Source organism: Stegastes partitus, unplaced genomic scaffold (assembly GCF_000690725.1).
Source record: "Stegastes partitus isolate 25-593 unplaced genomic scaffold, Stegastes_partitus-1.0.2 Scaffold1221, whole genome shotgun sequence".
NCBI classification, from domain to species: domain Eukaryota; kingdom Metazoa; phylum Chordata; class Actinopteri; family Pomacentridae; genus Stegastes; species Stegastes partitus.
Genome location: NW_007578952.1, coordinates 90277 through 113154, shown reverse-complemented (window position 1 = coordinate 113154; position 22878 = coordinate 90277). Strand labels below are relative to the sequence as shown.

General features: G+C 41.9%; 1 protein-coding gene across 1 annotated transcript in view; it reads left to right on the top strand.

Annotated features, from left to right (window-relative positions):
- LOC103368907 (transcription initiation factor TFIID subunit 4) overlaps window positions 1-22878 on the top strand; it is a 99860-nt gene that overhangs the window by 26685 nt on the left and 50297 nt on the right. The window contains exons 7-10 of the mRNA XM_008297440.1: window positions 2007-2082; window positions 3147-3261; window positions 11157-11326; window positions 18578-18708. Of these exons, the coding sequence (XP_008295662.1) occupies window positions 2007-2082; window positions 3147-3261; window positions 11157-11326; window positions 18578-18708 (492 nt within the window). The remainder of the gene's footprint in view (window positions 1-2006; window positions 2083-3146; window positions 3262-11156; window positions 11327-18577; window positions 18709-22878) is intronic.

Below are 22878 nucleotides of genomic sequence, written 5' to 3'. Positions count from 1 at the left end.
TCCCTCCCTCTACCCGTTAACCGTTGAAGGGTGAAGCGAGGTAACTAGGTCAGCCCCAGGTCAATTTTAAAGCAATGTGGCGGCCGCAGTCTATGTCCAGAACATGCCTCTGGACTCTCTCACTCTCCCTCCATCGCTCTCTTTCTCTCCGTGTCTCTCACGCACACACACACGCGCACACATGCATACAACACCAACATAAGCTATCACACAAAACATTAGTGAATGATGGCCACTGGCAAATCAACAGTCTGAAACCACACAGCTAGTTGAATTAGGCTAAAAACTCTGCTCTCACTACAGTAGCACGGGGAAGATTTTCTAGGTGAAGTATGGAAGTTTATAGAAGTGTAGTTAAATTATTTAGGGTTTTTTTTATTTAATTGCAATTTCTGCACCAAGATATGCAATCGTGCACCGTGATTTTATGATGTTATATTTCAAATGTAGCGAATGATAGAACAATATGTGATAGGTTTGGTTTAATTTAGTTAGTTTTTATTGCAAGAAATCTGAAGCATTCTCCATTTCATAAACACATTTAGGGCTTTGATAAAGTTTCAAATGTAAAGGTTAGTGAGAATATTTTTAAATTGCACCACTAGCTATAAGGGAACTGGACCTTAAACTTCCTCAGGGCAAATGAAATATGAGGTGAATGGACTTGATGAAACCGTGAATGAGTGGAGAGATGTAAGTAGGCCACATCGCCACATACTGTAGCACATTATTCCTCTCTGCAACAATGAGTATAAATGTACAAATGGGTTTTGATATTACATGTATATTATGAGGCTATGAGCAGTTATTTTTGTATTCTGGAATTCTGAAAGGCAAAATATAAATAGATACAAACTCATTGGTGTATAATAGATTGATATATAATTCAAAATATTAGTGTGATTTCTTATAAAGAAGCAGTAATTGCAGAGGTGTTTAAAAACCACCTCCACTCTAAAATCCATTATTTTTTCTGGATTATTTTTGAAACTCTGTACATGCTGTACTACGCGTGCTGTTCTTACATCTAAATAACTCCCAGCCTTTAATTTCACCCTGATAATTGAAGGTTAAAAGTAGGAAAACTAATTTAGAAATGAAAGATGAGCGGTTCAGTTTTAGTTTCTTCCCTCTACCCCTGATTCTCCAACTTTCTACCTGAGGTTTCTTTTTTTTTTTTCTCCCTCTCTTAACTGTGTCGCTGGCTGGCCAGAGGTGTTTGCTATCTCTGCTTGTTCTGAATGTATTTTTTTTTCTCCCTTCCCTCCCACTCTCACAGACCCCTGCAGTGGATCTCTGGGAAAAATGGCCTCTGTCTTTTTTCAGTAGCTTGAACAGTAATATAGCATGTGTCAGGGAATGGAAAACAAGGCTAAAAAATATGCAGCAAGAAGCAAACTGGTAGGAATGGATGGCTGAGCCCGAGGCTCGGCCTGTAGCTGCTACCAAGGAAGGAAGTGACTCTAATAGCCCAGCATAGTCCCCCACCCCCTTCTTCATTCTTCTTCTTCTACTACTACTTCTTCTAAACTACTTTTTCACTGCGGCCTTGACTTCTTATTGCCTTTGTCTTATCTGCAAATGCAAGCAAATGTAGGTCACATACAGTGGCAGAAATCCATCCTCCTTGTGCATTTAATTTGATCGCCACTTTCTCAGTGCTGTGTAGCGATAGCCGCTGTAGAATTCATCACCCTTGTACGTATTCTGCAACTACCCTGCATTACTACCGCAATTATGTTTAATGTGTTACAGCGGCACGGAAATCAGTACACAAGACTCAAGCGGCTCGTGGCCAGCTTGCCTCGGTATCATTTCTTGTCATCTAACTACGACTGAAAGTTGATTTTTCCTTAAACTATTTCTCATGGGGATTGCGCAAAAAATGGAGCAATGGTTTAGCAGGCATGCAATTTCATACTTTTTAATCTCCCTTCTTCCCTTCCTCCCACTTTCCAATTGTTTCTTTTTCTTTGAAATGCTACACTAATGTTTCGTTTCCTCAGGGTGTCAAGACAGGAGGCGCTGTTGGCGGCCAGGTTCGGATGCCCGTGGTGATCACACAGTCCATCAGAGCGCAAGGTAAGACATCTGCAGGCCCTTTCCAGCCACATTTGATTGAATCTCCTGAATTCACTATGTGACATTTTTATTTCAGGCGTCCATGCCTCTCAGAAAAACACTGAAGTGTAGGTTTGCTTAAAGACGAAAGATTAAACAAATACTAGTCTGAATCTAAATGCATCTTTCAGTGATGCTGCATGATTTTTCAAGATTTTCAAACCCAGCCTGACCTCCTGAGCCAGCAAAAAGGGGTTAAACACGAGATAGCCATTAGTGAAACACTAAATGTTCTCTCAGTAGGCTGTAAGATGTGTAAACAGGCAGGAGCCATAGAGAGAACAGGTGTTTTTTGCTGTCTGGTTATAAAGCCTTCTCAAACATTTGCGCTGCTGCTTACTCACACTGATTCACAAACACTCTTCCCACAGAAGCCCACAAATATCGCCCCAACACCAACCGGGTGTAACGCTCCCCTAAGAGAGCTGTGTGCTCTCAAGTGGTGTGTATAATGTGTGTACGTGTTTACCTGTTTGTGCTTGTGTGTGTGTGTGTGTGCGTGTGCGTGTGTGTGTGTGTGTGTCTGTGTACGATCGGAGGTGCATACAAATTTGATCTGCCCCCTTCCCCAAGATTGCCTGCAGTGAAAGATCTGTAGGTTGTTTTATGCCCATAAATTGGAATGCGGGGATAGTTCTAAAAATACTTTTCTGTGCCTCTTGGCTAGGAACATGCCTGTTAAAATCAAGTTTAAATTCACTCTGGCAGTCCTTGTGCCTCTCTGGAAAACGTGTCTCGGAGCAGGATGCGGTTTAGGAGTGTAAGGAGAGCCGGTGAAGCGCAGTGATATTGACAGAGCGACGCTCTCCGCACCAACCTGGGGAGAGCGACAGTACTGCTCCCCCACCCCCACCCCCCCCCCCACCCATCTAACCCTGTGAGGATGACAGAGACAGCTGAAGGTAGTCGTTAGACAGGAGGATATTTGACGCAGATAGAAGGGGACACTTCAATGATAACATTACTTCTTTCCTTTTTGTTTAGTGTTTTCTTCTTTGTTTTTCCCCCCCTTCTTTCGTCAACAGGAACAATGGGAAAGGGAGCCATCATCCAAGCAGGCAAAAGTCCCATGGGCCTGCCTGTTCAGATCTCTGGGAATCAGAAAAACAAGCTCAACGACCCCGGAGGAGGCTCTTTCAGGTACAGCTCTTCTCGCCAGGAGACTTGACTGCAGAGCACGTGCTGTTCCCGGCTGCCGTCACATGGGGGCAGCATTTCACTAAGCAGCTCCAGCATGACTACAGGCTACACTCTCAGCTAAGGCTATGAGTGTTTATCCGAGTTGCCTGCCTGGCCACCTGGCTGCCTGCCTGGCTGGTTGATCGGTGGTCCTTTCTCTCTGCGCCCACCACATAGCAACACACTGCCAGCCAATAGATCACCCTCACGATCGCCCTCCTTGTGTCAGTGTCACAACTCATCGACGGGATTGCAAATGAGCTACATCTTAATTTAGAAATAAGATAATTGTGTCCAGATGGTTGGAATTTCTGGATGCGGTTCTGAAAATACCTTTTGGTTAAGTCAAACATACAGTATTTAGCCTGCAGCTTCTCTCTCTCTCTCTCTCTCTTGCTCTCTCTCTCTCTCTCTCTCTCTCTGGTCTTGTCTCTGCTTCAGCTGGGCCTTTGTCTCAAAACATAAAAGGTTCATCGCCCACATGCTGGCCTTTGTGGTCCATGTTTTGTGTGAGTCTTTATGTGTTTCTTTTTGTGTTTGTTTGTCTGTGTGTGTGCAGCCTTTACGTGCTGGTGTGTATGTATATGTTTACACAGATTCCTTCACTTCTCTGTGTTTGTTTGTGTTCGTGTCTCTGCATGAGTGCACGTGAACATATGTGTATATCCTAAAAAATCTAAGAACATTTGTCCGCGTATCAAATGTGTGTATATGCGTGTATCGACGGGAGCAAGGGGTTTAGGATTGCCCCTGTATGACCGGGCTGGGGCAAGAAGAGTCTGGGTCACATGGGCCAACGGGTTCATGGTAATGGCTCCCGTCTCCTGAGGGGAAAGGCAGCGCCCGGGGCTCTGATTGATAAACCAATAAATCTTTAGCTGCGTTGGTAATTAAGCTGTCAGGCTCGCTTGTTACTGACGACCTTTTTCCCCCCTGCGGTGATCACAGTGGCCCACCACACACAAACGCACTGGTTTCAACATAAGCCCAATAACACACAGTGCCACTGTCACAGAAGAAACACGTCACTGACAGTTTGTCGCATGTTTGTATCCAGGTCAGGTGATATTTTGCCTGCTCTGCATTTGTGCGGTGAACAAGCTGCACAATGCACAGTCCCTTAACACCATCCTTGCTTTCATACGTTTATTTGTCTCATCTTTTGCTTTCTTCTGACAACATGCACTTGCTAAACTTCTTTAACATCACATTTTTTTACTTTAAGTCGCATACAAGTTTGCGGAGCCTGATATTGATTTGAATGTTTATTGAGTCATTGACCTCTGTCAAGATTATCTTCATCTCTGTTGGCGTTTCTTCACTCATGCTCAGCATTTCTGAGTTTCTTCCACTTTGTCTTTCATCTTTATTCTTAGTATACGCTGCAAACAGGGCGCATTAAACTCTTTCCTTGTTAAGGTTTCAGCTGGAGCTCAGATGGTTGCTGGTGTCTGAAACCTCTCCGTTCTGCAGTCTCATGCGCTGTTTATTGTTTGCTGTCACTTTTCTTACCCGAGGATATAAACTTGCTGGAACAGAGACCAGTGTTAGAAGGTGATCCATCCGTCGCCATACGATCTTCTCACCACATCCAGAGACCTGCAGCCTAAATGCGATGATATGGCGTGTTAATGGAAGTGGCTGCTGTTTTTACTCTTCATCACAATGGAAAAAAACTGGAGTTATATTAGCTCTACAAAGTTCTTTTTGAATTATTTTCTGTGCAGCATTCCATTTGCATAATATAGTCAAGTCAGGTCAGATTTATTCATAACAGTATTGACATAATTTTATCAGTTACTTCCAAATCAAAAAGGATTAAGATAAGAGCACAGCACACACAAAGTCTGATAGTGAGAGACAAAATTACAGTGAAGTCAGGGCAGATTTATTCACAAAAGTCCTATTGACCTAATGTTAAGTACTTGTATAGCAACAAAGAGGGGAGAAAATATCACTACATGTTGACTGTAAGAAAAAAAAAAAGAGTCTCCAGCCGGTGTGGTCAGTCAGCATCCACCAGCACTGCTTCGTGTTCAGCTGCAGTCTGGGACTGATGTGTGTATGGCTGTCACTCTGAACCACTGGTCCCAGCGGGCCAGCTGTAGCACAAACACACACATACACACTGCAGGGCTTGTGGGGTTTCCAATGTAGCTACAGCCTTCTGTGTAAGTGCTTGTGTCGGTGTGTGCATGTGTGTGTAGTTTACAGTACAGAGTGAAAGCAGCTGTCTCTGTGTCCCCCTCCTCCCCTCCTCATCTCTCTGTAAACACTCGACATCCGCTGTAATCACTGGCGAGCCAGCCGAGGCCCTCAGCCCTCTGCCAACCTCCGAGCTCAGCCTCAGCCCCTCAAATCCAACCCTGTCCTACATGGTGGACGCACATCCGCGCGCATTAACACACAAACACTGGCATAGTTACACAGGAAAAGACACACACACTCACACAGATACACATGCAAAAAGAGGAACAAAAGTTTGAGTTCATCAGTCACTGTTGCCAGTGGATGCAAAAGTCCACCAGCTCTTTTCCATCATTTACCAGCAAAGTGAGTTCATTATGCCTTTGTGGTCATATCCTTTGTTGCTCTATAAATTGCTATGTGATGTGCCTGTTTTGCTAAGAAGGGCTTTACAAATAATTTTGACTCAATTAGAACTTGAAAGTGACCTCCCAAAAATTGTTGATGCAGAGACTTGGAAACACGACAGCCACAAGATTAGATTATGTTCGGATTGGGTGCTGCGCCACAATAAAGATGCTCGAAAACTCCACGAAGAAAACGCTGCTACTCCAAAGCATCTAAAGGAAAAGTACATGTCGGAAAGTCTGGGATGCTAATAGCGTGCATTCTAATCCACCAGCAGGGTATTTTAGCACACACCTTAGTCAGAGCGTCATCTGCGTTACATCGTTTTCTAGCCAGGTATTTTTAATGCTGTGAATAATTACAGCCTGAGTGTGGGTGGTCTGTTCAATTAATAACAGTTACTTCTTAAACATGCAGCAATATTTAGCTTGTTGCTGGATTCTTTGTCCCCTCTTGAGCCACCGCTGCCACCAGTGGTATCATCCATTTGGGTCATGAACACATATCCCACCAGCTGCCCAGTAAACCTCAGGCTGCTTTGTGGAGAATACTTCTCCAGTGGTGCATGTCTCTCAGTGTGGGCGCAACAACATGCATGGCCTGGGTGTTAGTCACAGGGATCAATCAGGGCCCCCTGCCTGGGCACAGAGACCTTTATCCACAGGGGTTTCGGGGGGGTGGATTGGTGTGAAGGTGGCGGCGGTGGTGGAGCGGGGCACAGAAGATCTGGATGCACCCCACACACTCGCACACACAGCCTCTAAATGGCAAGTGCAATCCTCCCACCACCTATGGCATGCCCTCGCTGAAACACAAGCTTGATATGGAAACGACATGCATATGTATTCATGTGGCCGCCGGCTCCATGTCCCCAAGCCAACCCAAACCAATAACTGAGAGGCTGCTCTTTAGCTTCTGTGGAAGCTAATTACATCTCTGCTTTATTAGTGCCGAGGTATAGTCAGGAATATTTTGCATTTCATATCTCATTCCCTCCTTTTAATGTCAGACCTGTCTTTGGCATTCTTATTTGATTTGAGCCACAGCTATCCCAAATAACCCTGAAATGAGACCATCCAAGAAAAAGAGATTACCAGTGTTCAAGGATTCTGGTTGATGTTTTGTGTACCTAAAACAGTAGCAGGCGATGTAGTCATCTCATTCCAAATGTGTGTGCTACACAGTAAAATCAGTGTAAATGATTATTCATCTATACTACTTACACATTTACTGTAAATGTTAACCAGTGAAAATGAAGCAACACATGCTTTGATCTCTGGGATGGAGCTATAGAGCAGCTGTAGTTGGGCCAGCACAGTGTCTAAGAAAGACTTCTAAGAATGACGTCATCTAAGCTTCGCCTGTTGTTTAATATAGAGACATATTGGTTTCACTGACTTTGTCACCACTCAGATGACTGGAGTCCTCATTACAAAATTATAAAACGTATAGGGACTGTTAAATATACAGTGCTTGACACATTTCTTCGACCACCTGACTAATTTGTTAAGCGCTGTATACATCCAGCATCATGAAGATCTGTAATGCACTCTCAGCTCTCAGCGTTTTACCGTTTTGAACAGGAATGAGGAATTTCAAACTGAATTTATACCCAGATTTGAGCCGGCTCACTGAGCTTCTCTGAGAAGTCAGAAATTAAACAAGCCTAAACATTCAACCACTAAAGCTAATTTTTCTGTTCAGGAATGCAAGTAAATGACTGTAGTTTGACATCTTCATTAAGAAATTATAATGTGCTTCACTATTTCTTCAGTTTTTTTTTTTTTTTTTGTAAAACAGTAAATTTGAAAATTCATAGATACAATAATAATTATATTTTAGCATTAAAAATATGATTTTGGTTAAAGAGCTTCTACATACTGGTGTATTTACTGTTGCAGAAACATAAAAAATGCTCTTAATTTAGGCCAGCTGTGGCATGAACCTGACATTGGGTGGTGGTCTAATAAAATTGTTGAACATATTATTTGCTAACTATACTAATGCCACATATCCCAATAGCTATGGATTTACCCTAAGCCCTTTACAGGACTTGTTGATACAATGAATAGATTTTTTAAAGTGTTACATCCATGATGGTAATGAGGTGAACTTTGTCTTTCTCATTGTCAGTTTTCTCATTATTTTTTAAAAATGTAGCTACTGAACTGACAATCTGCTGGAGATTTCAGTTTACATCGTGTCTGACTAAAAAAAACATCTTTTACATGCATATAAATAGTGTGCAATTAATGTAACATAGAAGTCCAGAAACATGTTCAAAAGATATTTAATTAATGATCCGTCCTTTTGTGTTGTCTTCAGAGTTGTAGTTCTCTACATCCTGAGGAGATTAGCATACACGGGGTGAGGGTTAGCCAAAAACATTAAAACCACTTGCGTAATATTGTGTAGATCCTCCACATGCTGCCAAACAGCTCTGACCAATCAGGGCGTGGATACTGGACCTCTGAGGGTGTCCTGTGATATCTGGTGTTGGGATGTTGACGGTGGATTCTTTGACTCCTGGGGGTTGTGGGGTGGGGACTGTTCCCACACATTCCTTGGATGCTGGTAATTTAGGTTGGTAACGCCTCGGGCTCTTTGTCATGTTCCTCAAGCCATTCTTGAGCAGTTTTTGCGGTGTGGCGGGCTGCGGTAGGGAGGATGGCTGTAGGGTCATGTGCCTAAGCTCTAACAACGTTTAGGTAGGTGGCAACGTGACATCCACATGAATGCCAGCAACCAAGGTTTCCAGGCAATGTAACAAGAAGATCAATGTTAATCTCTTTACCTGTTGGTGGTTTAAATGTTGTGACAGATCAGTGTAGTTGGTAAATGGTCACTTAACCGGTGACTTTGCCCACCTTGTTTGATTTGCTGTCACCATTGCCCCACATAGGGTTAAAAAAATATTTTTCTTTTGAAGTTTTGCATTTAGTCACTGGCGTCTGGCACTCTGTTTATAGCGACAAAGAGAGTTTCGATACTGCTGTATCACTCAGTAGAGAATTGTAATACTAGGCTTCAAAACATTTACTCTCTTTGTACAGCTTGCTGTCAGTGCAGAGGTATACAGATGTCATTTGACTGATTGGCAGACAACAGCTGACTTTGGTTTTTTAGTGATCTTAAATAATCACTTTTGCACCATTTACGTCATTCACATCTATAAGCTTTTAAAATAGCAGCCTTCTTTTTTTTTTTTTTACCTGAGTGCGTATGGCCCGAGGCGTGTTTGTATTTAAGGCAGGTCAAGTTATCCAAGAGGACATGATGAAGAAAGGTGCACAGCCTAAGGTGCAGCACAGGGTATAATCTTGTGTATCCATGCTTGTGTTGTTGTGTAGATCCTCTCTGTGAAGGCGTAATTAGTGCTGGAGGAGAGCAGGAAAAGAAGAGGGGAAGGTAGAGGTGTGTGAGGTTCAGGGAGCTACTCTAATCGTCTTTGTCAACCTCCCGCCGTGGTGTCAAGTTTCATATCGGCTCTCTGCGGCCGCACCGAGGAGCAGGAGGGCCTCGGCGGGGTAGAGTTGGCTGACGGTGTGTGCCCACACTCCAAGACGCCTGAAAGAACTCGGGGCCCCGCGCTGCACACATGCATACACAAAAGCACAGCAACACGCGCACAAGCTCTGTCGCAACCAGCAACAGTGGCATGAACGTAAATGACTGTGGAGGTGAGCCAGTGAGTGGCGAGGGGCCACTCTGTGTGTGTTCTGTGGTTCTTTGTTCTCTCCGTCAAAGCCACTCAGAAAATCCGTTGCTCGCTCTGGGCCAGTCCTGTAAGCACAACATGTCACTGCTCTGCTAATTCAGCCCAGAATCAGAATCATTACTTGCCAAGTAGAATAATTATAGGGGAGTTTCACTTAGTGGCAACTCACAAAGAAACTTAGAGCCTTTACAGGATGTGTGGACCTCTGTGATTGTTAGATGCGGTGACCCAAACATTCATTCTGCATGTTTACCATCTTCTGTCTTTGCTAATAGGTAATAACATGTAAACATTGTGAAGTCAACATTACACCCGTGAGAAATGACCAGCGCATCGAGAAAATACATTGCTAGGTGTTGCAAAGCGGTGTGTAAATAGAGTTTGTTGACATTAGTGTATAGCCAGATTCATCACAGCTCAGCGGCAATCCTCAGGAGCATCTTTACCGAGCAAAGCCCCTTCCAAACACTCTTCATCTCCCTGCCTTACCGAGTGTTGACACAAATAGGCCCTGGAATGGGAATTCTGTGCCATTATGACCGAAGCATAGCCCTCTGTAACAAAACTAATGCGTAATTTCATCCAGGCAAATATTCATGAGAAAAAAATGGATCTCCAAGTTATTTTTTTCAAGCAATATATGTTGAAAATGGACATGAATACTGATATGGAGTGAGCGATTGTGTGCGTAGAATTCTTCAATTGATTGTGGAGGATTTGGGCAGCAGGATGTGGTGGAGACCAACCTGCTAGTAAGAGCTGCTAAAGCTGCATCAAGGACACTGTCTCTACAGACAGCAGTTATTGTATATAAAAGATAGATGCATTGTGACATCAGCCTTTTATTTGTGAACTGGTGTTTTGAATCCTCGAGTTTAAAATTAGGCTTTTGCCAAGTCTTTTGCAACCGAAAGTGGTAAGTGAGGGTGGATCGGACTGAGAAGTTTAGGACACTATGCAGGGTGATACGGAGGATCCTTGTCAATCACAAGGTATCCCAGCTCTAAAGCATACCCTGCTTGATTATCTGTTTTTAATATTATTTTTTTAAAATAAGACCATAATTTCCTAAATTAACATTATGCTGTTTTAAAAACAAGACTGTGAACTAGCAACTGAGGCCTTAAAATCATTAGGAAATTTAAACAAGGTAACAATCCAAGTGACAAACGGGGTCATTTTCTTCCAGACTTTATAGACTTAAAGACCGAAGTTTTTACTCAGAGGCTACAGCCATCGTTTTATACAGTCTCAGGCGTTTCCAAGTGCTGATGGCAGCCAACGCGACTTTCAGTGACTTTACCTTTAGTCCCGCCAGAGCAGGTTGAACCTTGTAACTTTCAGGGGCATCTGTTTTGTCTAGTTGGTTAAAGGACATCAATGGGCCACAAGTCAGTGTATTATTATGTAGTTGGGTGGTTTTGAAATACTTACTGATTTCCAGACTCTAACAAATACACAAGTTCATTTTCTTGCAGACAAGATCATTATATTTTTACATTATATTATCTTCTTTTGCTAATCTACCTGTCACATGTTTCAGGGACGATGACGACATCAATGATGTGGCCTCCATGGCCGGGGTGAATCTGAACGAAGAAAGCGCAAGAATACTCGCCACCAATTCAGAGTTAGTGGGAACGCAGATCCGCTCATGTAAAGATGAGGCCTTTCTCCATCCGGGGCTGCTACATCGACGAATTCTAGAAACAGGTGAGACACTTTTACATCACCTACCATGAAGTTTGGCAATGTTGTGACTCAGAAATGTTGAACTCTTAACACCTACAGTGAAGGGATCTGATTGGCTGTGTCAAGGTAAGGGTGCATGTTTGAGATGGAAGTGGATTCTTCCATGACAACATCCATCCATAGCGCATGAGAGGTTGCTGAATGGTTTGATGAAAATGCTGTGAATCATATGCTCTGGCCTTCACAGTCACAAGATCTCAACCCAATTGAACACAGATGGGAGATTTTGGAGCAGCGTCTCAGTCAGCGCTCTCTGCCACCATCATGAAAACACCAAATAAGTGAATGTCTTTTGGAAGAATAGTGTTCATTCCTCCAGTAGAGTTTAGAGACCTGTAGAATCAACGCCAAGGTGGACTAAAGCTGTTCTGGTGACATGTCTTTGCCCAACACCTTACTAAGACACTGTATGTTGGTTTTTCCTTTAATTTGTCACTTGTCTGTGGAATCAACATTCCAGTGGTTGCTAATGCAGCAGGAAAAATCCCCCTTGCTGTTGCAGTGATGAAATCGCTATCTGTTGTCTTTTGTGTTAGCAGCATGTTGTTTCTGTATTTATTGTGTCATCACTAAAGACAGTTTTGATTTTCTCTCCTTCAGTGGTTCAGACTGAGCCTTTTCTTGTTTGGCCTTGCTTTAAATTTGATACACTTAACAATTCTTTCACCTCCTTTAATGAATTCTACAGTGGCTGTCTGAACTCACTGGACCCCAGGCACACGCATAAATACTTTATGGGTTTGTCTTTTGAAGGCTGGCTGTCAGATTGTCCTCTGGACTAAAGGAACAGAGTTTAGAGGAATGAAACTTGACAGTGAAATTTTGATTCCTTCTCTCTTTTTAGTGGATCCTGACACTCTGATAGCACACAGTATTGCATGTGCTAATCGATACAGGCGGAGAGGTCTTGGTTTGTTTGCAGTATCACATGAGAGTGATAGTGTCTTCATTACCTCTTTGCTAGCGGCAGTCAATTTCATTGCTTGAAATATACTTAAGGCTCTTGCTGCATAGTGAAACCTGTGAAAACGTATAATGAGCGTTATTACTCAAAATAAAACTGTGCCTAGCATCTTGCTCCTGTGCATTAGATCAAAAAACACACAGCGTAATTCCACGTGACGGGGAGTCTAGCGCCCTCATCTTGTTTTATCTCAATTAAAGTATCTTTAGTGTTGCATGGAGGCCTGCAGGTCATGGTTCGTTACGTGGACTCTTGGCATGGTTGTTATCCCGTCACCTAGGGCTACAGGGGTTGTTTAAAAATATAAATCTTTCCTTAGGGGGGGCACACAGCATGATACAGGGCAGGAGACTAGGGCGCCCCCTGCTGGGGAAGTGGCACTTCTGCAGCTTTGTTGTGTCAGTGATTGGCCTTTCCACACTCGCAGCTGACAGCAGTCCGAGGGAGGCTCCCCCGGCCTGCCAGCTCCACTCAATCAGAAGGCTCGGCTGCTCCTCTTTACTGTACAAAGCACCAACTATGACTCTGGTCCCATTTACCGTTGAGCATCCCGCTATAACTTTCCTGTGACCTTTCCTGTCCTGCGCTTGCCCCCCACAAAAACATGGGTTCCAGCTTCTTCCTTTTCTTTGCTACTTCTTAATTTTCAAATCAATGCCCTAATTCCCTCTTTTGCTCCCCATCTCTGTTTCTTTAATTCTTTTTATCTTTTTCATTTTCCGCTTTATGTCTCCCCTCCTCTTTTCTCCTCTCTTATTTATCCCCTGCAAACAAACACTTGTGCCGCCCTTCTCTCCCAAACCTCTCTCACCCTCCCTTCATAACTCTCCAGGCTTGTCCTTGAGCTTGGGGGGGAGAGAGAAGGGGGACTGCAAAGCTGCAGAGCAGCACTCCACCCCCCATCTTAGGAACCAGAACACAGGCACAGCTGGAGTTCTTTAGAAAAGCTCCTCAAAGTAATGATAGTCCACTGGTACCTTGGTCCACACACACACGCACACACACACATACACACACACACATACATACATGCATGCATACGGCTTTATTGTATATACTTGCACATGTGCAGAGACACAAGAAGACATACAAGACATGGATACACAAGGAAAATACGAGTATATTAAAATGTGCATCCATGCATGGAATTTTACTTCATCTGTCTCACATATATCTTGACAATTTAATAGCTAAAGGGAAATAATAGCATTGACAAGAAAATTGTTTTATTCTTTTTCATTTGCATTTGCATGAGTTTTTAAGCAGGATTTCCTGTTGGATGTACATAATTCCTAATACAGCAATCACATCATGTCAGTTTTCACCATGAAGCAGCTATAACATGATACTGTGCAAAAAACGGGTCGACACAGGCATGTCAGCCTTTTACCCAAAGGACATGAGCTTCAGTATCTCTATATTGCCATCAGAAGGACGGGTGTACTGTTTAACCATTAAACAGTGATTTCTAATCTGTGCACAATGGCATATTTTACTGATCTTCTAATTAGTGGGGGTCTGCTTAAGATACGTTACCAACCCTATTCAATTCAATTTTATTTATATAGCACAAATTCACATCTCTCAGCACTTGACATAATAAAGAACAGACATTATGAATTTTGAACAGAGAACCCAACAATTCAGAGTTGCCTTTGGATTCCCTAAGCAGTCAGCAGCGGTGGGAATGAACAAAAAAAAACAAAAAAAAAACAAAACAAAAATAAAACTAACAAACAGGGAGGGGGGAAAAAAACTGCGACAGAACCAGGCTCAGGGAAGGCGGCCCTCTGCCTCGACCGGTTTGGGTAAGAGTGGGTATGGGGGGGTGGAGCTAGCAGAAGGGGTTGCAGTGGGGATAAAAGTTTTTTATTCTGTTTTTTTTCTTGTCTAGCATGTTAGCTTTAGGACATTACAGTCCTGGAATGTGGTTCTCCTGGTAGACTTGGCTTTTCAACACTGATATTAGCTGCCTGAGATATTTTACAGGAAACTATCACTGCAGCAACTGCTACCATTAAATTATCCATCCATCCATCCATCCATTATCTATACACATCCTCACTAGGGTTGCGGGGGGCTGGAGCCTATCCCAGCCGACTTAGGGTGAAGGCAGGGGACACCCTGGACAGGTCACCAGTCTGTCGCAGGGCTACACTTAGAGACAACCAAGCACACTCACATTCACAACTACAGACAGTTTAGAATCACCAATTAGCCTCAACATGTTTTTGGACTGTGGGAGGAAGCCGGAGAACCCGGAGAGAACCCACGCTGCACAGGGAGAACATGCAAACTCTACGCAGAAAGATCCCGGGTGTCCTCATCGGGACGTGAACTAGCGACCTTCTTGCTGCGAGGCAACGGAACTAACCACCGTGCCACCTTGCAGCCCCCATTAAATTATCATTTTTTTTAAAAAGAATTTAACAATCATTTAGTATTTATTCATCATCAGATTGTTGTATGGCTGTCATAGTTGGCATGTCTTAAATGTTGCATGGATGTTATAAAATTGTGTCTAAAAAACTTCGATTGAAGGACAAACCGCTCACTCAACAAACTTTCAAGAGAAGCAAATCATCAAGGGATCATTATACTTCGCTGAAAAGATCTACATGTGTTTTGTCGATCACTGAAAGGCATATGACTGTATTCAGCACCTTGGCTTTGGGACTACAAAAGCTTCTGGAGCTGCTTTTGTGAGTCAAAGTCCTGTGTTTTATTCTTGGCAGCACATCAAGCACATTTAAAATGGGTGTGTATGGTAACAAGGATATGACTCGACGCGAAGGCATCTCTGCCGTTTGAGAATGGAGGCATCTTTATGACTTTATAAGGCCTTGACTCCCGATGTGCAGCGGAGAAGATCTGAGCTGAGGTTTTCACGCTCAGTAGGGAGTGAAGATCGGCACCTGCAAATCTGAGGTCACGGTGGTCTCCCAGAAAAGGTGGATTTCGCAAACCAAGGGAACAAAAGCGGCTGCCTCAGTGGAATTTACGTATGTTAAGGTCAGCAGATGGTGACAGTTATGTCAAAAGTGGCAATGAAAACAACTCAGCGGATTTTGAGAGGAATGAATCACCTGGTTGCAGGTGTTATAGATATAAACTAGTCCAAATGAGCTGTTCAGGGCCTTTTCCATGTTCACTGCCAGCTACATTTCTGGGGGACTCTTGTTGCTATGGATACCAGTCAGTTCTATACTAAATAAATATTCAAGCTACCAGCCCTTAATTCAGATTGAGTTTCACCATGTGGTTTCTTTATGTCTGGTGTGTTCTAAATGATTAGCAGACATCTGTCGCATGGCCACTTGGGGCAGCAGAAACAAGCTGTGACCATAATATTGACATTTACATTGACCTTCTAAAGATTTCCCGTCCTTTAGTGGAGCTACGGAACTGTTTTTCTGCATTTTTCTTACGTAAGGATGCTCATACAGGTGGTGGTGATGTGTCAAGATACACAGCATGATTTAATACAGACAAGAAAGATGAAGACTATGAGCACGTAAACACTGAAGTAAAGAATACTGGATAAAATGAAAGCATTTGGTGTGAACCCTCATTGCTTGTAAAACCAAAAAATCCCAAATTCTCCCAGGCTCAGTGCCACTGTTGTGTGGATTTAGTGTCATTGTCTTCTGCCTCTTCATGTAATCCCAGACTGACTCCATGAGTTTGCAATCAGGGCTCTGCGGGGGCCAGACCATCTGTTTCAGGCCTTCTTGTTCTTCTTGTCTTCTTCCTGATAGTGCTGTGTGTTTGTTTTCTGCACACTGAATTTCAAACACATACCTGATGGTATAGCGTGATAAGTAACATTGCTGGCTCTGAATCTTTTGCTCTTTTTTATCTCTGTTTTTGGTCCCTACCAACAAATTATTGAATTTTTAGCTGTGTAATGCTTCATTGTGTTCTCCGTCTGTCTGCTGTTTGGTGCTGAGCAGGTAGTGAGCTGCTTTCAGAGGACGTGGTATGCGCTGCGCTCAGCCGGGTTTCAGTGCACAGCTCCTGGGAGTCAGGGGTTAGAAAAATAGTTGGAGTTTTCAAAACTTCCAGCATGATGACATCACCATCCTCTAAAGTGGGAAGCTTTCAGTTTGTTGCAAACACTTCAACACTGAAGATGAACTTGTCCCGTGCTAAGTAGCTAGCGTTAGTATGAAAACTTACCTCCCCGAGTCTCAACACAACCGCAAAGTTGTGTCATATAATTAGGGAAATTCAGATGAGTGCAGCACCAGCTTTTACATATTAGGGGTTGACTGATGTTTTTTTTCAGAGCAGATATTGACCCCATTATTAGGAATCAAGGAGGCTGATAGTCGACATTTGGAAGGATATACATTTGCAGTGAAAATTAAAATCTTGACAACAGCAAAAACTCCAGTCTCAAAAATTAAATTGAAATTCCTTTGTTGTTTTTAAAAACAAAAAACAAAAGCTTTTTCATATTTTTACGTAAAAGATAGCTTTTCCAAATGTTTCAGTGTTGATAGACTAATACCCCTGAATTGCTCGAGAGTATTGGCTGCATGAGAGCCAAAGTACCACACTTTTATATCATTAATTTAACCAGGAATTGGTAAAAAACAAAAGCTTTACAGGCAATTGGGTAAAGGCTGAATATGGTATCCAGTAATTCACCAAGCTGGTTATATGTAGTAACCTTTTAACACAATGAAAATCAATTCTAAAAGAGAAAAATACGGCAGGACAGGTTTCAAAGTGTTTGTATACAATTTCGAAGGACAAATGTAACGTCTGTGGTGGGAAATTTGCACGCATAACCTACTTTACAGCAAACTTTTATTTCATCACGTCATTATGGGCCAAAGTCGCGACAAATTCTAACGTGATTCGATAATGACACCAGAGGAAAAATCAGATTTCACCAACTTGTGAATAAAAAGAGAGATATTTCACTGGACAAACAGCTTTAAATGGTACATTCCAGGAATACTAATGTCTGTGTCACCATAAATATATGTACCATATCTCATTCTAATCCATATGAATGTTGAGATTTTTCAGCCTGGACCAAACTCACCATTGTTTCCATCCACAGAGTCGTGTCACTAGTGCAACCACAAACGCCAATTAGTGCACAGTTGGAGATATTACAACCTTTGGTGTATTTAATTTCTGTTATCTTTACTGCCATTCTAGTAGGAATTAAACAAAAATATTAAAGCCGTGCAGATCATTAGTCTGTTCCTAGCTGTTTTACATGCGTTTCCTAGGTGAAGAATAATGACTTGTATCGGTACAAGCTGAAAAATGTGTTTTGCTCTCTCTGTAGCTAAGTCTCTTAAACTTTTTCTGAAATATTAATGTCCCTGAAAGATCGTGTTTTTTAGGGAGCAGAAGCCTATTAGCGTTTTTCTTTGACCTTGTGACATTGCCACATGTATTGCCACTGTAATTATAAGGCTAACAGGGCTCCCTCCATCCGTTTCAAAGCTGGAGCGGGTGAGGAGTGTATGTATTGTTCAGCTGATTTAAATAATTGGTGTGGTTTACTTAAAAGGGTGCCAGAGAGAAAATTATGTTAATGGAATAATTTAAAAGGAAGTTGGAAACAGATAGTAACCCTACCAAAGTCTGTCCTCCTCTCTTTTGTTATGACTTCAGATGAGTTTTGCTCCGAGGAAACTAAATTATCCTTCTACGAAAAGAGATGGTCAATGTCGTTTACACACTTGAAGGAGCTTAGCTAGTAAAACCACTCTGGAATTTGCACTAAGACTGTGAAACAAATTAACTTTTCTGTGTGATGAGTCCTCTTTCTGGGAGTTAATTGCACATACTAATCCAGACAGTTCTTCTGCGTGAATGTGTGTGAGTACAGTAGGTGTGGATGTGGTGTTCCAGTGCAAGTACTGATTGGAGATCGGGGTCTTCTGTTGATGTGTTTTTATGAGTTGTCTCTGAAAATACTTCCTACCTGCTTAGCTGTTGCTTTTCTCAAAATGCCAAACTGCAGAAGCATTTTTAAGTGATGACAAAACAATGACTTTCAACCGGCTTGTTCTTGTAGTAAATCAAATGTGAAAGCGGAGAATAAATTACAGAAGTCCCTGTTGGGAAAGTGCGAGATTATGAATAAGGTGAATCAGAAATCGGGGCTTAATTATGAGAGGTAGAAGTACTGCCTGTACCTGCTGTGTGAAAAAGAGGATTTGTTTGACACTGACGTTGTTAAAGTTTGTTCTAAACATGTGTGTATTTATCCTTCACAGCTAAGAAGTTTGGTGTTACGGAGGTCCCCATGGAGGCAGTGACATTCATCTCACACGCCGCGCAGTCACGACTTCGGACTGTGGTAGAAAAAGTTTCTACGATCGCACAGCATCGACTGGACTCCTGTAAGGTAGGAGGAATGCACATATACATCCACACTAGGGCTGCAACTACTAATTATTTTAACTGCTGAGTAACCTGTCAGTTCAGTAGTTGTTTGGCCTATAAAAAATGTTAAAAATGGTAAAAAAAAAAACTGTTTAATCGGTGTTTCTCAAAGCCCAAGATGGCTCCAATGTTTTGTTTAGTGCACAACCTAGAAGTATTCATTTTACTGCCATAGAGGAGTAAAGGAACTGTAATTAGAGGATTTCACTTTTTTTCTTTAAAAATGATTTAAACCAATGAATTGATTATTAAAGCAGTTGACAATAACACACACACACACACACACACACACAAACCGCAGAGATGTCCTGAGCTGACCGCGTCGCTGTTAAAGTCAATGCATTGTTTCTAAGTGTTATGCGTTAATCCACTCTGCTTCAGCTTTCAAATTCCCAGCTGCACTTTCTAAAGCCACTTAGCCTGTTAGCTCATATAGAGCAGACAGTCACAGAGCAGGGTTGGCACTTTTTATTTATAATTTAAGTACCGTCTCCATGTGGGAAAAAAATTGAATATTCAATCTGTAATAATCCTGCAGAGGGCGTTCCTAAAATGCACTGTTTATCTCTTTGCTTTGTTCCGATAGCTTTTGAGTGACTTCAGTGAGGCATCACGAATGAGCACTACATGGTCAGGCCACATTTCATCTGCTGAGACTTACATCTATGCTCAGGCAGAGGGCACATGGGCAGGATCAAATCATGAGCAGGTTTTAAACATGAACTATGAGCGCTAGCGGACTAAGAACAGCAATGCATATGGTAAACATTAAATGACTTTACATTAAATTCTGTGTCCTTACCCTCAGTTAATGCCCTTGCACTCTCTGCAGCCAGTCATAATCCTCTTTTCACTGTTGCTTGTATTATTTTCCCATGCAACAAGATTAACAAGAATATAAACAGTCAGTAATTCCTGGATGAGTGGCTATTTCCCACTCTTCTCTCAAACCGGATGGACCTTTAAAAGTCACACTGCATGCCTGCTTATGAAGCAAACAAGCCGAGGTCCAGTTGCAAAATTTGGCTCCTGGTTCCGCATTAAAAAGAACGAGAAACAAAATCTAGTGCGACTACAGCCGCATTGTACCATCGACCACACGGGTTCCATTCAAAATAACAAAGCATGTTACTGTAAATTTCAGGCCGAGTTTATTTAGACTTGATTGGATGATATAAAACTTCTGTAATTACTAACTTTCGCAAAGCAAAATACCACCAACATGAGTTAACCCTCTGGCTTTGTTCAACCTCGACATGCACTCAGTTTGTTCGTGGCCATTTTTTGCTAAGTCTGTAAATTTTTAGAGTTTTTAAAAATGTTTTTTGCTACTTTTACTGCATAACGTTTTTAACTAACATCAGTTCTTATCATTCATATAAAATATTCATTCCTTTTTAATTTTTTAACCCTTCAAATGCCAGTTTGTTTGCGCTTGTTGCAACACAACCTCAAAAATGACCAGTGTCTATATTCCCTGTGCCACTGTTTTTTCTTGTTATATTAAAAGAACAGCAACACTGATTATTATTCGTTCTTATTTTTAAGCAGAGGGAGCAAAGTAGATAAAATTCCCACTCAGCGTGTTCGTGGCCAAAAATGGCCACCTCCTGTTTGCATTCCAAAATGCTTTAAAATGAATTTATATTAAAACATTTTTTAAAAAGTCCTGGAAAACTGTTCATGTTGTTTTACATTATATATGAGATGATAAATGGGCCAGAAGAATTGCGACATTTTGATGAACTAGGAGGATTCAATAGGATTTATTTTTTTAATCAATAAACAGTAACACAATTATTAAATGCTAATGACACTCATCCTTGCATGCAGCCGGTGCCACTGTTTGTCAAATGTCATCATTAGAAACATTAAATCTGCCACGGAATTGACAGGAGCAGACAGTGTTCTATGGGCCCAAGTGAACTGGATCATGTTGTGTAGAAGAAGTGTGGCACGAACCCGAGCATGTGTTAAAAAATACAGTAAAAACTGGTTCAAAACTCTGACGGGATTTTCAAAGTTTAAGACCAAAACTTCATCAGGACATTACAATACTCATGATGCATGATGGCATTTTTTTTCCTCTTACACATAACTCACAAATAAAAAATGCAGGCGTACGACTAAAATAAACACAAACACTGTAAGATGTACGAGTTGCTACAGACCACCAGAACTCCAACTTTTCAGTCCGTCAGTCAAAACTTTAGGTATGAAAGAATCCCAAGTGCCTGCCTGTGCACACCTGCCTGCTTTACTCTTTATTGGTGACTCCACCTCTCGTAGTCGTCGAATGTAACCATATAACCGCATTTAATTGGTATACAATAAAGCACAAAGCCACCTCCACTACAAGGCTAAACCTTTTGCATTGTTGTGAGAACTGGGGGGAAACTTTGAAAACGTGTTTTTCTTGATGCCAAGACGGGAGGATGAGGAGGGAGGGAGGGAGGAAGAGCAGTGCTACAGCTGTCCCCATCTTGTTTTCTTCTTCTTCTTCCAATTCCTTCGTTTCCTTTTTTGTGGTTTTGTAAATGAGGTGTGTGTGAGGGAGGCACGAAGCTCTGTGAAGCCACTCTGTTGACATCAGCGAAAAGAAAAAGAGAGAGAGTGAGAGAGAGAGTGAGAGAGAGAAGAGACCAAAAGACAAAGCGGCCTTAAAGAGCAGCCGGGCTTCGGCAGGAGCGGCGGCAGCAGCTACGGCAAGAGTGCAGGCTCAGCGCTGCAACAAAGAGGAGGGAGGCTGGATGAGAGAGAGAGGGAGGAAAGGGGAGGAGGGGGGTTGCCGGTGATGAGCCTCCTCTGATGTGTCTTTGTGCTCGGTGCCACTCAGCTTCACTCATCCACTCACACACACACACACACACACACACACACACACACAAACCTGACACACAGAAAAGTGATATAGAAATCAAGAGGCGCACGAGAGACGTACAGTCGCGCACACAAACATGAGAAATAAGCAATTATCCTATTAACTTTTGATGACCTACAAAAGTTGTTTTTTTTACGCTTCCCATTTCCCAAGCGGGACGTGATGCGACAAAGCGAAGCGAGGTCTGTAAATAGAAAAAAAAAGTTAATGTGTTGAAGTGTGTTGAGACTGGTGGAGCTCCAGCTGTGCTGCGTCTTAAAAGTTTGGATTCATGGTTTCACCAAATGTGCAGTAAATGTGGGCGGTGATTTTGTGTGTATGAGCAGGGCAACTACTGATCTATTGATTGTAATGATAGGTTTTAATAGTGGTGGTAGTCTGTTGTGCTTTTGTTGTATGAGAACTATCTTAGTTTATTATGTCTTTTCAACATTACAGTCATGTTCAATTAAGATCAATTAAGTAGTTTATAAATATTGCTATTTCTTTTTACAAATTTCTAGTTTCAGCATGTTATTAACTCTTATAGCAACATTTTTGCGCCCCAGAAAACTTAAAACCCAGTTATCACTACCTGCATAAAGCTGACACATGCAATTAATAACAAGCTGATGAATGTACTGGAACACTGAGCAGGTGAATAGCCAGAAATCATTAGAGACCAAAAAAAAAGAACTAAAAGGAAAGTAAGTATTCACCTGTGAGTTGAATATCTTTTGGTTTTCGACTGTTGGCTGTGCAAAAGAAGTAACTTCAAGACATATTAAGCGTTTTTGATGTGCAGTAATCACAGTTTTCAGGCTTAAATTACACTAAATGAATCTGTTCCAGGATCGAGGCTAGTGGGTTACTGAGATGGAGGTTCAGCAGAAGCAGCACCAAAGCTTTGGAGCAGAATTCACTCGTTTAATCGACACTTTTAAGAAAAATCTGTTCTTGTTTTCAGTGGCTTGTGTTGCTCTTAATGCTCTTTATATTTTACTATTTGGATTTTATTTTAAAATTAGATCTTAAAAGTTGTTATACTATTTTTTAAGGTGTTTAATATTTTATCTAGTTTTACAAATGGACTTTTCCTCTTTTCTGTCTTGTGTTGTGCACATATTTTTGTCCTACAACATGTGCAGCATTTAGAACAACTTGTCGGTTTAAATTGCGCTTTATAAATACATCTGATTTAATTTGAAAAAAACAAAATCAGGTAAAAGAACTGCTTACACATTTAATATTCCTACTTTTTTGAGTGTCTTT